The following is a 17,265-nucleotide window of genomic DNA, read 5'->3' as shown; positions in this document are numbered from 1 at the left end:
TGCCTTTGTTTCTGGGTGTATGTATTTGTTTCCATAAAAGTTTTTTTTTCCCTCTGTGCTGTGAAAGTGTCATAACAGCAGTTATTAACAATATCTACATGCTAAACAAATACCTAACTAATAGATAGCTAATAAGTATTTTTACTATTGAAAAGGTAGCCTTTCCTTTGCATCCCACTTTAATTTCCTACCCTAAGGCAGATATGAAGTGGCAAACCAAAGGGGAGGGAGATGGGAGAGAACTAGAGGCCTATTCTGGTGAGGAGCCATATGCTATCACCAACGTGATTTAGAAATGCATGGTGATAAGAAGATGTAAGCAGATTTTTAGTTGGTTTTATTATGGTTTTTCAATTCCCTACAGACAGTGTGCCTCCTTACAAGCTACACCTGGGGCAGACCACACCCCCGCACCACCCTCACCTTACTCTGCCGCTGGCATTTAGGAGAATAGACATGACATGCATATTGGAGCCCCAAGAAAGCAGACACTTTGTGTGCACCTTTATACAAATGAATATGCATGCAAACATGAAAAGATGGTTAAGTTAGTATAGGGTCTTGAGCTTCATGTCCATAAATGAATTCTTATTTAGTTATAACCTTCTGGTTCTGCTTCAGAGAAAATATATAATATATGGACACACATATATCTTATATTTGTAACTGTACACACATTCATGGTTTAGGACAAATTTAACAATTCTTATTCATATCTATCTATCTATCTATGTAACTATGTATCTGTGTAACTTTGTATCTATCTATGTATCTATGTATCTATGTATCTATCTATCCATCTAGGAAGAGGAGGGAGATAAGCAGAAAAATAGCAGTCGGATAAACTACTCCCAGCTCTTCATGTATAAGTTGTATCATTTACTACTCAGTGCCTCATTTTCCTCAGTGGTAAACTAAGGATAATAGTTGTGGCTCCTCATAGAGTTACTGGAGGATTCAGTGAAATGATGCACATGAAGTGCTTACTCCAGCGTTAAGTCCATGTCCAGTAATCATTAACTATTACTATTATATGAAATAGCCTTGTATTATAGTAACTTGGGTATGTTTTTATATGCTCCATTTCTCTTTTGCCAAATTTCCTCACACTGCATATTCATCAGGCAGAGGAGGGAAAGGTACAAATGTGCCTCTGTGCCATCAGACTTCAGCGTGTATGTGCATGCCCATTCCAGGGGCTACTTCAGTGACACCACTGCTGCTAGGAGAAGACAGCATTTTCTGTGAGTCATGTATTATTCTAAGTGTTTCATAAATATCAACTACTTCTGTCCTCCCATTAACCTTATGAGGATGAGGAAACAGATGAGGAAACTGAAACCTAGGCACAGGTATTTTGCTGGAAAGCATGCTAACACGTGACAGAGGCAGGAAGCAAACACGGGCGGTTTGGCAAAGCCCTGGTGGTTTGGACTAGCCCTCTGCACCACTTCCCACAGTTCTGCAAAGATACACACCATGCAGGGACCTGGCTGTTTTCCCAGAATGTGGATGCATAGACCGAGGTACTAATAAGGTCAGGTTAAATAGTTTCGAAGACAAGTCAGTTTCATAAAGTGAGCAACTCTGCCCTTTTGTCACCTGCGTGACAAGTTGCTGCTTCTGGTTGTGAGAAGCACCGCTGAATGCTTCACCACAAGAGGGGAAAAAATCCCAACTCACATTTCATTATTCCCAGGTGTAAGAAGCACCATTATTGTGTATGAAATAGGAGACATTATTTCATTGACTAGATTCTCTCCTCTTTGTCTTAAAACAGCCTGTCATTTTTCTAGTCATCATTGGGCCTTTTTCCGAGCCTTTCTTTGGGAAGAATTCCTCCAGATTACATCCCCCTCCTTCACTCCCCTAGGGAGAAAAACCAAATAAGAGCAAAACCCTCTTTAGTATTATAAACTAAACTTCAGGAGAAAATCCATCCCCAGAGAGTACAGTAATACAGTAATATCTTACTTTGGGGATCTATTTGCCTTCTCTAGGCTAGAGCTCTCCTAACATTTCAGTTCGGAGTACATTGGTCCTTTTTATGTGACCACCTGCGTGGCTCTGTGCACCTTTAGTGCCAAGAAGCATGAGAAGATTTTATAACAAGAGTAATTGTAATAGGATTTAATCATGTTGTTGGCAGCAAAGGGCCAGCAACCCTAATGATAATGTTACAATAGAGAGCCCTGGAAATGGTATAAGTAGGTAAAATACTGTAAATTGAAGGTGCCTTATGCCTGTAATATACACTTAAATAGCCATTCAAAGCCAGGCAGCATAAAAATATGTCCAGCGTCTATATCAGGCATTAAACATGAAGCAAACCTCTGACAAAAATCCAAAACCCCAAAGGATGCCATCATGTTAAAACCCCATCTGTTAGAAAACTGAATTGCAATGCATCAAGAACAGTTAAGAAATCAACAGTGAAACAAAGGAAAAATTACAATTTACAAATTACTAGATCTTTCAAAATTTTGAACAAATGAAATTTCACAACCCATTCTTTCACCTCTCTAGATGGAATGGGTAGACTAGCACACTGAGTTTAGATGGCAAAATAGATATATATGTATAATCTTTTGGCAAATGCTTTAGGTGTCTGAGAGTCTGGTATAAGCCGAAAGAATATCAGGTTGATCAGGAAGCTATCATTTGTAGGTTTTCTGCATGTCTTTAAGGGATAATTTGTGCATTAAGTAATACTGACACTGTTTATTCCAACCCTTTTTACAGAATGTTGCAAATGTTAATTCATCAGCCTCCACAATACTGTTTTGGAATAACATAAAAAGCAATATTAATGACACTTTGGGCTTATGTAATGCTTTTGTCTGAAAATCCCTGAAGGCATCATAAACATTAATAACATGAACAAAAGTCCTAATAACGCTAGCTGCGTCTCAAACAGAAAAGATTCCTAACCTCATTTTGTAGATGCTGAGATTTAGTCACAAATCGGCTAGGAAAATTGCCTCAGACTACAGAAGCAGTCACCAGCTGAGCCAGCAATAGAAATCAATGCTTTTTGATTCTCACGTCCCCATTCCAGACATTGGACTTTTTCCTATAGAAGCAAGAGGCATTCGATCTTTACTCTGGAACTCTTGAATGTAACATTTTATGTTCACAAAACTATCTAAAACTATCTTGGACTCTCCTCCCTGCCTACATCTGTTATCCCCAGTATCAGGAACATCAGTTCACGCCAAATGTCTATTTTAGGTGTGGACACAAATATTATAATGGCTGCCTCTCACATTCCCAATCGTACTTACCTGTACTAGGTCTTGTAAATGCTCCCACTTTAACAAGATTAGGAATGGTCTGGTTCTCTTTCACCATACCTAGACTTGGAGCCTTTATTGAATTTGAAACTTGCTAAAGCAACTGACACACACGCACACAAATCTAATTCATTAGATGATCTCACTATTAAATAAATTTTTTTTCCTACAAACTGGTTGGTAAATATTTACCTTAAACTAGATTTGCGTTAAATTCAACTTGTACTCTGAGTGTCTAATATCTTTTAGAGCAGATCAAAATCTACTCAAAGCCAACTAACTAGTTTCTTCTCCCATTATAGATCTTGACGACTTTTAGTATTTCTCCCTTAGAGCTGCTTTTATGAAATGATGTGGAGCTTTTCAGCTTTACTTTTGAAGGAAGGTGATGCTTTGCTTCCCTTTTATATTTGTCTGAAAGCACCTTCGCCATCCAACTAGCATCTGTGCTACATGTGAACTTTTCTACAGAATCTCCCAAACAAGGTGAAAAAAAATCATTAGTAGTCCAGATTTCAATCTTCTGCACAGCTCAGGTAACAATAAATGAGTAATTTGCCGCCCTTCGCTTTGGCAAGCTGATGCCTAATGATTACCCAGGGACAGGATAATGGTACCATAGTGATTACACTATGTTTTTCTAACCACTTTCAAGGCCTTTGCTTTCAGACCTGCCCTAATGAAAAGAAAGCTCTGAAATTGGGCCAGGTTTTTATTAAAAATGTTCTGACAGGCTCTGCTTAGATAAAATGTATTCACTTCTCAGATTTGAACCTTCTTCAGAGGATTTGGGCTCCACAGTGGATATGATTGCCCGAACACTTTCATAAGGAGGAAATGAGGTGTTGGTTAATTCCAAAAGCCACTGGAAAGATTTATTTAAAGAAGATACAATGATAACCCATCTCTAGACAGTTTACTGGCTGAGGGAGAACTGTATAAGAAAAGGAGACAGAAGATCATAAAAATCTGATGTTTGTTTATATTACTGAGTTACTGTGTGATTTTACAAAAGTTAATTAATATTTCCAAGTTTCTTGGTCACTGTAGGCAGTCAGCACAGATGTTAATAATCTACTTTATAGCTAGAAGAGATTGATAGGTGATAATGATAGATAGACAGGAATACAGGTAGACTTACTATTGACAGGAACCACTATCTGTGCATGCAGTTGTGGCTATAACTAGTACCTTTAACATTTTTATCTGCAGGAAAACATCTGGGCAGCATTTAATCAGCCTCTAGTACATCCTGCACCCTGCTTCCAGAACTGTCTTTCTGAAGCACAGTATTTTATACAACATCATTGGGTAATACCTCACCAGTGCCCAGTGTTTATCAGACAATGGTTTGTTTGATAATCACCTGGGAAAATTTTAAAACACAGATTATTTCTGCCCCCTTTCTGACTCAGTATGTTTATGGTGGGAGTGGGGGTGGATAGGTGTACAAATAACAAACCTGTATTTTTAAATAATCTTCCTCAGGCTCTCTGGGTAAATCAGATTTGGAAACCACTGACTACAGTATACATCCCAAACTCTTTGGAGGACTAAAGACCCTTTACTGGAGGACGCTAGGAAACTATCGTAAGAGTCCACACTGAGGTAGAAGAATACAGATGTAAAAACAGGGGACAGAGCAGGTAGGAGGAGCTCTGGATGTTACTCGGGATTTTGGATTAGGTGATAGGAGGATAAAAACCGAAACAGGGATGTAAAATGAAGTAGAGCAGGGGTCCCCAACCCCCTGGGCCACGGACCGCCAGCGGTCCGTTAGGAGCCGGGCCACACAGCAGGAGGTGAGGGGTGGGTGAGGGAGCGAAGCTTCATGTGCCGCTCCCCATCGCTCCCCGTCACTCACATTACGGCCTGGACCATTCCCCTCTCCCCCGTCTGTGGAAAAATTGTCTTCCATGAAACCGGTCCCTGGTGCCAAAAAGGTTGGGGATGGCTGAAGTAGAGACATATTTGAGGGATGAAGTAGAAAGTGAACGTATGAGAAAAGTGATGAGTTTAATGTGTGCAGAGTCTGAAGCAGTTGTTGATAATTAGCAGCCAGTTAAAATGAGAGATCTGGAGCTCAGGGAAAGCTTCTGGGCAAGACATATTGCTTTGAGAGTCAGCCCTCATGGAGCATGGATAAGATGACCTAAAGAATATAGCTGAGAATTGAACCCTGAGTAGCTCCAAAATTCAGGGCAGGCAGCGGATGGGGAGCAGACGCAGAGATGACTAAAAACAAGAGGTCGCAGAGTTAGAAGAGAGGTGTCCCAGAAGCTTGTGTGTCGGGGGTGAGGAGTTGACAGTGTCCCATGTTCTAGAGGGCCCCAGGAGGATTAGAACTGAAAGGCCTACACTAGGTTTGAGGAGAGCCAATTTATTGATGTGTGTTGACAGATATGTTGCTGCAATTCACTGGGAGGGAGTGGGGCTGGAAGATATATAATTATGTATTTATTTATTTTTATTGAAATATAGTTGATTTACATTGTTGTGTTAGTTTCAGGTGTACAGCAAAGTAATTCAGTTATATATATATATGTGTGTGTGTATGTGTGTGTGTGTATATATATATATATGTATTCTTTTTCAGATTCTTTTCCTTATAGGTTATTACAAAATACTGAGTAGAGTTCCCTATGCTATATAGTAGGTCCTTGTTGATTATCTATTTTATATATAGTAGTGTGTATATGTTAATCCCAAACTCCTAATTTATCCCTCCCCTACCCCTCGCTGTCCTCTTTGGTAACCATAAGTTTGTTTTCTGTGTCTGTGAGTCTATTTCTGTTTTGTAAATAAGTTCATTTGTATCATTTTTTTAAGATTCCACATATAAGCGGTATCATATCATATTTGTCTTTGTCTGGCTTACTTCACTTAGTATGATAATTTCTAGGTCCATCCATGTTGCTGCAAATGGCATTATTTTGTTTCTTTTTATGGCTGATTAATATTCTATTATATATATGTGTGTGTGTGTGTATATATATATCTCCACATCTTCTTTATCCACTCCTCTGTAAATTGTGCTGCAATGAACATTGGAGTCATGTATCTTTTCGAATTAGAGTTTTCTCTGGATATATGCTCAGGAGTGGGGTTGCTGGATCATATGGTGACTCTGTTTTTAGTTTTTAAGGAACCTCCATATTGTTCTCCATAGTGGCTGCACCAGTTTACATTCCCACCAACAGTGTAGGAGTGTTCCTTTTTTGGGGCTGGAGGATATTTAAATTCTATTCTTCTCTTTAAAGCAGCTTGGCTGTGAGGGGATGAAGAGAGGTAGTAATAGTTAAAGGGCCAAAGGCGGGATTTGTTAGGTAGAAGAGGCTTGAGCATGTTTATATGCTAAGGAAAAAGAACAACTGAGATGGGAAGATTGAGGATAAAGAGGAGAAGAGAAAATTGATGGAATGAGGCTGTCAAGGAGATGAGAGAGAAAGGGATTCAGAACACAGTTATGCATTTGGGCATGGGAAGCAAGAGAAATGGCCCTTCCTCTGAGGCTTAAGGTAGGATGGCAGTGTAGATAGAATTCTTATCTCAGGTGCTTTGATAAGCCTGACTGGGGAAAGGTTGAGTAGGGCCTTGAGAATAGCAGTGAAATGTGGAGCAGCTTCTCTGCAAATTGAGAGAACAAGGCTCTGAGATTCTAGGCAATATTATTAATCCACTGGCAGTTAAAGACTATGAAAATATAACAGCACAAATCTCATCCACCTTGTGGTTTTTCTCCCATAGTTCTCAGCAGGGTATACAGTAGATTCAGAGTTGGGTTTTTTCAGGGAGGGTATGTAGAACAAGAAGATAGAACTCTAAGGATAATAAGACTTGGGAGGTTGGAAATTATGATTCTGAGCATTAGACTGGAAGTGTAAGCCCTACCATCGTAGAACAGAAGTGAAAGTTCTTGGAGTTAGGAATTAAAGGAATTGAGAGGTGAGATGTGAGTTGGTGTGGGATAAAACCTAAAATTAAGGCTCAATATGGTGTGCTGCCTTGACATCTGGTAAAATAAGAAGGGCTTCAAATACCTTAATCACAAGCTTCCCCCACTCCCACTCTGCTCTCAGAGGTAAGACCCCCTAGCCAAACAGCCCTCCTTATCATGGGGACCAGGTGCAGTTCCTGCTTATCCCTGAGTAGTGGGTTTCAGTTCCCTGTCATCCCATAGAATTATCCCAGCAAGCCAATCCCCTGGGAACCAGGGGCACCTACCCTCTTGGTACTATAACGCCGCCTCCCACTGCCCCTTGGTAGTTCACTCTGCTCCCAAGCACAAGCCCATGTAGCCTGGCCTGGCATATGGTGTCCTCCTCTCCTGAGCTGTGAGTATCATGAGTATCATGGGACCTTTGGGGCCATCCTCACAACTCCAGGGCAGGAATCCCTCCCTCACCAACAGGGTTCTGAATAGGAGGTGATTAAAACAATTGGGTGTGGTGTTCACCTGGACAAGATGACACCCAGTAGGTGGAAGTAGTGTTTTTCTGAAGGAAATGAATGTTCCCACTGTCAGTCATCCAGGGAAGTGATTAATCATGGGGCAGAAATTGAGAAAGCTTTGTATGCCAAGCTTTAAAGGATGTAAAGTTACAGAGCTCATCATGGTCATTCATGTTCTAATTGTGTTACCTGGAGCAGTTTTGTTGGGAAATGGATAAAGGCAGTCAAATTTAGATGGACAGAGAGGAGGGAAAAGTCAGCAGGTGCCTTGGAAGAGTGTGGCACCCTGAAGAGTTGAGGCAAATCATGACCCCAATGGGGGAGGCAAGATAGACAAGAAAAGCATGATGTCAGGACTTGGGGAAGAGGGAAACTGAGAGTCAAAAGCCAGTTTTAGTAAATGCTGGAAAGCAATTTTGAGGCAGATGGAGCATTAAAGATAAGAGCAGACAGAGAATATCCAGGTAACGTGAGCCATGTGCGTGGGGTCTAAGATTGTCAGAAACTGCTGACCTTCCAATCCTCAAACTGAGGCGTGTCAGAGAGTTGTAGGAGGTCAGAAAAAAAGGACCCACATCTTCAGAGACAGATCTGTGCCAGATGTTATACTGGACACTAGGCATGATACTTCATTTAATTCTTTCCCAAGCCAAATAAGATGGGTATTATCATCTCCTTTTTTTCAGAGGTGGTAGCTGAGGACCATAGATATAGGGAAACCTGGCCAAATTCTCAGAGACAAAGGCTAGACTAGAACATCGATCTCCTAAGTCCCACTACTGTCCTACAGTGACTCTGTCAGTTCCTATCACTGGACACTTTATTTTGAGATGCTATTATGTTCAAAACTCTATTTTAGACACCGAGGATACAGGACATCAGTGGATACAAGAGTTCCTTGCTTTCAAAGAGCCTACAACATAATGCGAAATGTTGTCATAGTCATTCCTCCAGGAGAAACAATGACTTATGCCAAAAGAATTTTAAAAAATTGGTAATGTGAGGTCTGTCTTTACTGCATACTGGATTATAAGTTATTTTCAAACCTAGTGTAATCCTTTTGCCAAACATGAGAAGAGGGATCACTTTTACCAGTGAATATAGAAGCATCTATTTTTAATCACCCTTTTGTTTTTGGATCTTGCACCAGCCCCTACAGCTTAAAGCTGTGTCTGTTTCTCTTATAAGCAGCCTAGTTATAGGCATTGTATGTGGTTCTTTAAGAGCCTTATGATTTTTTATTATCCCTTTGTGACAGTTTTCTCAGAGTTATGCAAATGGTATGCCAAGTGTAGTAGACTGAAATTTCTTCCATTTTATCTCTGTCCAAATAGAAGTTGCCTCATCTGCATATAACAGTTCCCTTTGCAACTCAGTTGTAGTAGAAAATTGGAATTCATTTGTATTTGCATTTCCTGGGGATACAGACAAGAGCAGATGCCAATAATGGATGTCATAATTTGCTGCCTTCTCTTTGCTGCCTATAAATCTTTGAATATTTTTCCTACAATAGCAAGTAAAGAGATTCAGCAAGCATAATGGGGAGAGAGGAGATGTAAATCTCAGCAGTGGTGGTGGATTCCAGCTATGAATATTTCAGAAACAAGGCACTCTCTTTAAATGAAACACTAATGGTTTTTAAGATGCTGATAGGCCTGATGTGCTTTTGATTTCATTTAATAACCAAAGCTCCTGACTGCATAACACTAGTTCCAGGTTGGTATATTCTAAAGAAAGTCTTTTCTCCAGTGCTGGCCTTATTGTGGTGTTAAATCTTGATTGCCTACACACTACACCAGAGATATGCAGGTACGCACAGTTCAAAATTTAAATTATTTATATTTGGTTTTGAAATGACACATATACAAAAAGTCTCTCTCTCTCATTTTACACACAGGCATACAAATATGCACACTCACCCAAATTCACCCCCAAACATCTAGCCTTGAGTCTTTGCTTCCCTGAACCTTTTTCCAGTAGTTTGTGACTCAACTGAGTGTTGGTGATTATCCAAACATCGATATGAAAGACAGCATGTTTACTCAAATTATGAGTCCCAAATATAGAGATTTCAAAATGTAATGCTATTGATCAAATGTTAATTTTGTGGTTTTCTTACATCTTATATCTTGCAAGTAATAAATTAGGAAATCCAAAATTCTCCAATCTCCACTTTTTCTAACTCACTTGGGCCATTTTTCTACCGTTTTACTTTATTTATTTATTTATTTACATCTTTATTGGAGTATAATTGCTTTACACTGTTGTATTAGTTGCTGCTGTATAACAAAGTGAATCAGCTATACATACACATATATCCCCATATCCCCTCCCTCTTGCATCTCCCTCCCACCCTCCCTATCCCACCCCTCTAGGTGGTCACAAAGCACCAGCTGATCTCCCTGTGCTATGCGGCTGCTTCCCACTAGCTATCTATTTTACATTTGGTAGTGTATATTTGTCAATTCCACTCTCTCACTTTGTCTCAGCTTACCATTCACCCTCCCCATGTCCTCACGTCCATTCACTATGTCTGTATCTTCTTGGATTGATCCCTTGATCATTATGTGGTGTTCTTCTTTGTCTCTTGTAATAGTCTTTATTTTAAAGTCTATTTTGTCTGATATGAGAATTGCTACTCCAGCTTTCTTTTGATTTCCATTTGCATGGAATGTCTTTTTCCATCTCCTCACTTTCAGTCTGTATGTGTCCCTAGGTCTAGGGTGGTTCTCTTGTAGACAGCATCTCTACGGGTCTTATTTTTGTATCCATTCATCCAGTCTATGTCTTTTGGTTGGAGCATTTAATCCATTTACATTTAAGGTAATTATTGATATGTATGTTCCTATTACCGTTTTCTTAATTGTTTTGGGTTTGTTATTGTAGGTCTTTTCCTTCTCTTGTGTTTCCTGCCTAGAGAAGTTCCTTTAGCATTTGTTGTAAAGCTGGTTTGGTGTTGCTGAGCGTTTGCTCGTCTGTAAAGGTTTTAATTTCTCCATCGAATCTGAATGAGATCCTTGCTGGGTAGAGTAATCTTGGTTATAGGTTTTTCCCTTTCATCACTTTAAATATGTCCTGCCACTCCCTTCTGGCTTGCAGAGTTTCTGCTGAAAGATCAGCTGTTAACCTTATAGGGATTCCCTTTTATGTTATTTGTTGCTTTTCCCTTGCTGCTTTTAATATTTTTTCTTTGTATTTAATTTTTGATAGTTTGATTAATATGTGTCTTGGCGTGTTTCTCCTTGGATTTATCCTGTATGGGACTCTCTGTGCTTCCTGGACTTGATTGACTACTTCCTTTCCCATATTAGGGAAGTTTTCAACTATAATCTCTTCAAATATTTTCTCAGTGCCTTTCTTTTTCTCTTCTTCTTCTGGGACCCCTATAATTCAAATATTGGTGCATTTAATGTTGTCCCAGAGGTCTCTGAGACTGTCCTCAGTTCTTTTCATTCTTTTTTCTTTATCCTGCTCTGTGGTAGTTATTTCCAGTATTTTATCTTCCAGGTCACTTATCCGTTCTTCTGCCTCAGTTATTCTGCTATTGATTCCTTCTAGAGAATTTTAAATTTCATTTATTGTGTTGTTCATCATTGTTTGTTTGCTCCTTAGTTCTTCTAGGTCATTGTTAAACATTTCTTGTATTTTCTCCATTCTATTTCCAAGATTTTGGATCAACTTTACTATCATTACTCTGAATTCTTTTTCAGGTAGACTGCCTATTTCCTCTTCATTTGTTTGGTCTGATGGGTTTTTACCTTGCTCCTTCATCTGCTGCGTATTTCTCTGTCTTCTCATTTTGCTTAACTTACTGTGTTTGGGGTCTCCTTTTTGCAGGCTGCAGGTTTGTAGTTCCCACTGTTTTTGGTGTCTGCCCCCTGTGGGTATGGTCGGTTCAGTGGGTTGTGTAGGCTTCCTGGTGGAGGGTACTGGTGCCTGTGTTCTGGTGGATGAGGCTGGATCTTGTCTTTCTGGTGGGCAGGACCACGTCCAGTGGTGTGTTTTGGGGTGTCTGTGAACTTAATATGATTTTAGGCAGCCTCTCTGCTAATGGGTTTGGTTGTGTTCCTGTCTTGCTAGTTGTTTGGCATGGGGTATCCAGCACTGGACTTTGCTGGTCGTTGAGTGGAGCTGGGTCTTAGCGTTGAGACAGAGATCTCTGGGAGAGCTCTCGCCAACTGATACTATGTGGGGCCGGGAGGTCTCTGGTGGTCCAGTGTCCTGAACTCGGCTCTCCCACCTCAGTGGCTCAGGCCTGACACCCGGCCAGAGCACCACTACCGTGTCAGCCACATGACCCCAGAGTCAGTTTCTGCTTTCCTGGAGTGCCATCTTCTGCCCCAACTCCTGTTTTCTGTTTAGTTAAGCAAGGAGGCATTAGACTGAGGGGGCTCCAGTGCCATGACAACCAACGTAAGCAAACCAAAATCTGTACCATTGTACTTTAAATGTAAACCTTTGTCTACTACATTGTTTCAGAAATTCTGGAGCCTCTGGCAAGACTACCTCTCATACACAGTTTTTCCTTTTTAACATCTGCCAACGTATACAGCCTTTCTATAAGGTGTCTATTATTACTCTAGTGAGATGTTGAAATACGTTAATTAGTGTAAATGTTGTACACTAACCCCAGTATACCTCATTAACCAGCTATATTCAGTAATACCACTGCCAGGAAGTATTGGCAGCCTATAGCTTAAAGAAAATTATCCAAAAGAAAAAAAGGAAAAGGGAAAGAAAGAAAGAAAAGAAAAGGAACTAAATAAAAGTTAACACCTAGTTGATGAGCTTCCACTGAGTTCAGAAAAATGTTGAAATCAGATATATACGATTCTGACCACAAATCTCCTCCAGATTTGAAGTCAGTGATCTTGTTGCCTAAATTACTGTTCACTCCCTAACTTGGCTACTCCGTTCTCAGCCTAATTACCTCTTTTCTCTTCCTAACAAGCCAAGTGTAATCTTCATGACAAAATCTTTTCTAATTCCTCAGCAAAGAGTTTCTCATTCCTCCTGTAGGAGAGCTGCTGGTGCCCGGCCCAGATCCCTTTTCGCAGCTCACGTACAATGATTGCCTCCCACCAACAGGAGCCACCTCACTCAGAAGCATCTGAAATGTTGCTCTCTGTCCCAGAGCTGGCGATATGGGGAGACAGAAGTCTGCCCTCTTGCCTCCAGGTGGGGCAACTCGGTGTGCCCTTCATGCTGGAGGGTTCACCAGGGGATCGCTGAGGCTAGACTTCTGCTGTATCTCCACCTAGCTTCACCCTCTGCCCTATTCTGCTTTCCTCACTAGCTTAAAGTTTCTTCTGAGAGAACTCCTTCATTAAATCATTTGCACTAGAATCCCTGTCTCTGGCTGTGATTTTAGAAAACCCAACCCAAGATAGTTGGTACCAGGAATAATCCTAGAAAGCAGTCTCTAAGGATGGGTGGCTGGGGTGAGATCATTCACCAGCCAGATGACAACAAAGACTTCATTACTTTTGATTAGTAGCTTACTGATTCCTGACCTGCTATAGCAGTACAGCTGCTGAGACTTTCACCTCTGGTGATCTTGGATGGGATACAGGTGGACATAGCTTGTGTAATGGTCCTGAGGCTTAAGAATTTCAGGGAAAATAATAACTGTAAAGACTGAGGTATTTGGGAGCTGTTGCTAAGTGCTACTAATGCCTTAAAGAGAGAAAATGACAGGCTCAGACTCAGTCTCCAATTTAAAGTAAAACATACTTCCTTGGCTGCAATTAAAGAGACCCGTACCTCTTGTTGCCAAAGTGCAGGCAGATCTGACAACCAGTCACAGGACTTGACTGTAAGAGTGGCAGAAATTCAAAGAAAGCTGAATTCATGGGCTTGGCGAGTCTGTGATACCAGTCAGAGCCCTGACAGGGATGGGACCAGTTGAATGGGCTCCCTCTCAAGATGGTTCATCTGGCTACTACCATGGCTGACTGTCTGACCTGTCAGCCACAACGACCAGCACTTTGCCTCCAATCAATTTAGGCAAACTGATAAAACTGGACCCTTTCCACCCTAGAAAGAGAAGCCATTTAATCTGATTGTGATTAACTCGTATTCTGGATATGAGTTTGCATTTCCTATTCACAGTGCCTCAGCCAAGTACCAAGATTCAAAGGTCTGATCTACCAGCATGAAATCCAGTATAATATTGCCATGAAGCAAGACCCACTTTATGGCAAATGAGGTGTACTGTTCTTACCACATACTATACCATTCAGAAGCTGCCAGCCTGACAGAGTGCTGGAATGGCCTCTTGAAAGTACAGCTGAGGCTTGAAGATGACAGCCTGTAACATGGTGCTATGTCCCCAACAGGTAGAATATATGGATCTGGTGATCAAGGCATGGAAGTGGGAGTCAGCCCAACACCTATAACTGAAGTAACCCATTTGGAGAATTTGTGCTTCCCAACCCCACATATTTAGGCTCTGTGTGTCTAGAGGCCTCAAGAAGAGGAATTCTCTTTAAGTTTTCCACTGAAATTAAAGCTGCAGCTGCCACTGGTCATTCTAGGCTCCTTATACCAATAGACCAGCAGAAAAAAAGGGAAATTACCATATTGGCAGGGTAATTGAACTCTGATAAGCAGGAAGTAAGACTCGTTGCATCGTGGGGTAGGGAGGAATATTTTTGGCACACACGTGACTCCATGAGTCATCTCTTGGTATTCCCATGCTCCATTTTAATAGTGAATGTGTAAATGGTAAGTGGGTTAATATAGCAACCATGACCTAGAATGGTCAAGGTAACCAGAGATTCAGATCTGTCAGGGATGACAGTCTGGGTCACCTTACCAGGAAAGCTACCTGAATCAACAAAAGTGTTATCCAGGGATTTCCCTGGTGGTGCAGTGGTTAAGAATCTGCCTGCCAATGCAGGATACATGGGTTCGAGCCCTGGTCCGGGAAGATCCCACATGCTGCGGAGCAGCTAAGCCAGTGTGCCACAACTGCTGAGTCTGCGCTCTAGAGCCCATGAGCCACAACTACTGAGCCCACATGCCACAACTACTGAAGCCTACACGCCTAGAGCCCATGCTCTGCAACAAGAGAAGCCACTGCAATGCAAAGTCCATGCACCACAATGAAGAGCAGCCCCCACTTGCCGCAACTAGAGAAAGCCCGTGTGCAGCAACGAAGACCCAACACAGCCAAAAATTAATTAATTAATTAATTTAAAAAAAGAAGCCGCCTACCAATGCAGGGGACACGGATTTGAGCCCTGGTCCAGGAAGATCCCACATGCCACGGAGCAGCTAAGCCCGTGCGCCACAACTACTGAAGCCTATGCGCCTAGAACCCGTGCTCCACAACAAGAGAAGCCACCGCAGTGAGAAGCCCGTGCACTGCAACGAAGAGTAGCCCCCGCTCGCCGCAACTAGAGAAAGCCCACGCACAGCGACAAAGACCCATTGCAGCCAAAACTAAAATAAATAAATAAATAAATGTATTTTAAAAAATAATAAAATTGTTATCCAACGCAGAGAGGACTCTAGAATGGGTGGGTAGAGAAGGGCAATGGTGAGTACTAGTGCTGTGGGGACTGTAGTTTGTCTCACTAACCCTCCTCATGTAAGTTTCTCCAGAAATTTTGAACAACCCAAATCTTGGAGAAGTTGTGCCATCATGATACTAATTTAATGTGAGAAGCAAGTGGGGCTGAATGGTGTAAATAGTGGAATGCAGTAGACACAGATTCTATTTCCTGGGCCAGTGCACCCATCCCCCAGTGGCTTTGAGTGATGACAGTTAATAGTCTACAGGGATATGCCTGACAGTTGTCCTCGGTCGACAGAAGCCTGCCTGTTTGGAAACGCCTAGGAGCATATGCCTTCTCCCCAGGGCCATCCTGGAGACTGTGCTTTATTGATATAAGGTCTGGGCCTTTATCTCAAGGTGGGACAACTTTATGATGCTGTTCCTGACCCAGAGCTTCTTGAAGAATCAGACCGAAGCTGAACTACTGAACTTACATCTTTGTCTATATTCTTGCTGCCCACACTGTATGTTAGGTTTCACTTGAACACATTCCCTCAGTAAATCACTTGCACTAGAATCCTTGTCTCTTAGGCTCTGCTTTTAAGAAACCCACCCTCAGAAATTCTCTTCTGTGTTCTCATAGCTCCTTTCACTTTGTATCAAATACCTCCTATCATATCATTTATTTTTATTTATTTATTTTTGGGCTGCGTTGGGTCTTTGTTGCTGAGCGCAGGCTTTCTTTAGTTGCGGCAAGCAGGGGCTACTCTTCGTTGTGGTATGCGGGTTTCTCATTGCGGTGGCTTCTCTTGTTGCGGAGCACGGGCTCTAGAGCACAGGCTTAGTAGTTGTGGCGCACGGGCTTAGTTGCTCCGCGGCATGTAGGATCTTCCCGGACCAGGGCTCGAACCTGTGTCGCTTGCATTGGCAGGTGGATTCTTAACCACTGCACCACCAGGGAAGTCCCTATCATATCATTTAATACTTTGCATTTATCTTCATTACTAACTAGGAGCTCCAGGAGGAATTTGTCTCTGGGTCTCTATTATCTAAAACAATTCCTGACAGACTACATAAAAGCATATTGAATCAACTGAACAAACAACTGAGTAAATGAGTAAATAGTCATTATTGTAGGGTTTGCCAAATCTGGGCTAGACTATGCTTTGAATCTTTTCATCTTAATTAGAAAAAAAATTCAAGATAATTACTGTGGCTGATCAAGTTTCAATGTATGTAATTCTCAATTGAATGTAATTTCCAAGTAATAATAAGGTGTTTTTCTTCATTTTTAGCTCTATACCTGAAGGTGGCGAAATTCAACTGATCAAATTGTGCTGGTCTCAGGAGCTACCAATTGCTCACTCTGTGATGGAAGGACTATACCATACTCCTGCAGCACAGAGGAAATCCTCTAGGGTAAATAAATTGTTTTTTTACAATTTCTTCTGATGGTAAAATTCCACTAGGCTTTTTCCAATGGGGAAATCCCTTGAGCTTTTCTTTTGATTTATTTAGGAAACAATGGTTCCTGCCTCTTCCAAAATAGTTTAGGCAAACATATCAAAAGGAACAAACAGTTCTAAACAAAGGTTTGCAAATTTTCTTCATATTTCCTCTGTGCAGATTTATAGATGTCTTATTGGAAAATCTCAGAGACTTTAGTTAGCAAAGCTTCCCATGTGGGATATTTCCTGTTTGCTCCTTCGGATTCACTCCTCATTTTCCCACCCTTCTATGTGACCCTAGGAGTCTGACCTGTTTGGACTGCATCAGTGGTAGAATTTTTTTTATCATTAGTGAGCATAAATACTTTTCACATACTTATCGGATAAGTGTATTTTATTGATAATCTATTCATGACCTTATTCCATAGGGATGTTTATCTTAATGATTTCTAAGTTATTTTTATGTTAGGATTATTAATCCATTGTCTTACATATATGTTACATTATCCCTAGTTTTCTGTTTATCTTTCAATCTTTTCAAACAGTACCTGAATCTTTATTTTTATATTCT

At 41.0% G+C, this 17,265-nt stretch overlaps 1 protein-coding gene across 4 annotated transcripts in view; it reads left to right on the top strand.

The window, feature by feature from the left end:
* Positions 1-17,265, top strand: part of PRKD1 (protein kinase D1) — a 455,022-nt gene that overhangs the window by 41,781 nt on the left and 395,976 nt on the right. For 3 of the 4 annotated variants that reach the window (XM_059914029.1, XM_059914027.1, XM_059914028.1), the window contains exon 3: positions 16,542-16,665. In XM_059914029.1, the coding sequence (XP_059770012.1) occupies positions 16,618-16,665 (48 nt within the window). In that variant the 5' untranslated portion in view covers positions 16,542-16,617. Of the gene's footprint in view, positions 1-16,541; positions 16,666-17,265 lie in introns of those variants that run through there. The other variant, XM_059914030.1, reaches the window with a different exon arrangement.

The sequence above is a fragment of the Balaenoptera ricei genome, chromosome 2 (assembly GCF_028023285.1).
Source record: "Balaenoptera ricei isolate mBalRic1 chromosome 2, mBalRic1.hap2, whole genome shotgun sequence".
Taxonomy (NCBI): Eukaryota; Metazoa; Chordata; class Mammalia; order Artiodactyla; family Balaenopteridae; genus Balaenoptera; species Balaenoptera ricei.
The sequence above is the reverse complement of the archived record's forward strand: the minus strand, read 5'-3'. Positions and strand labels throughout refer to the sequence as shown.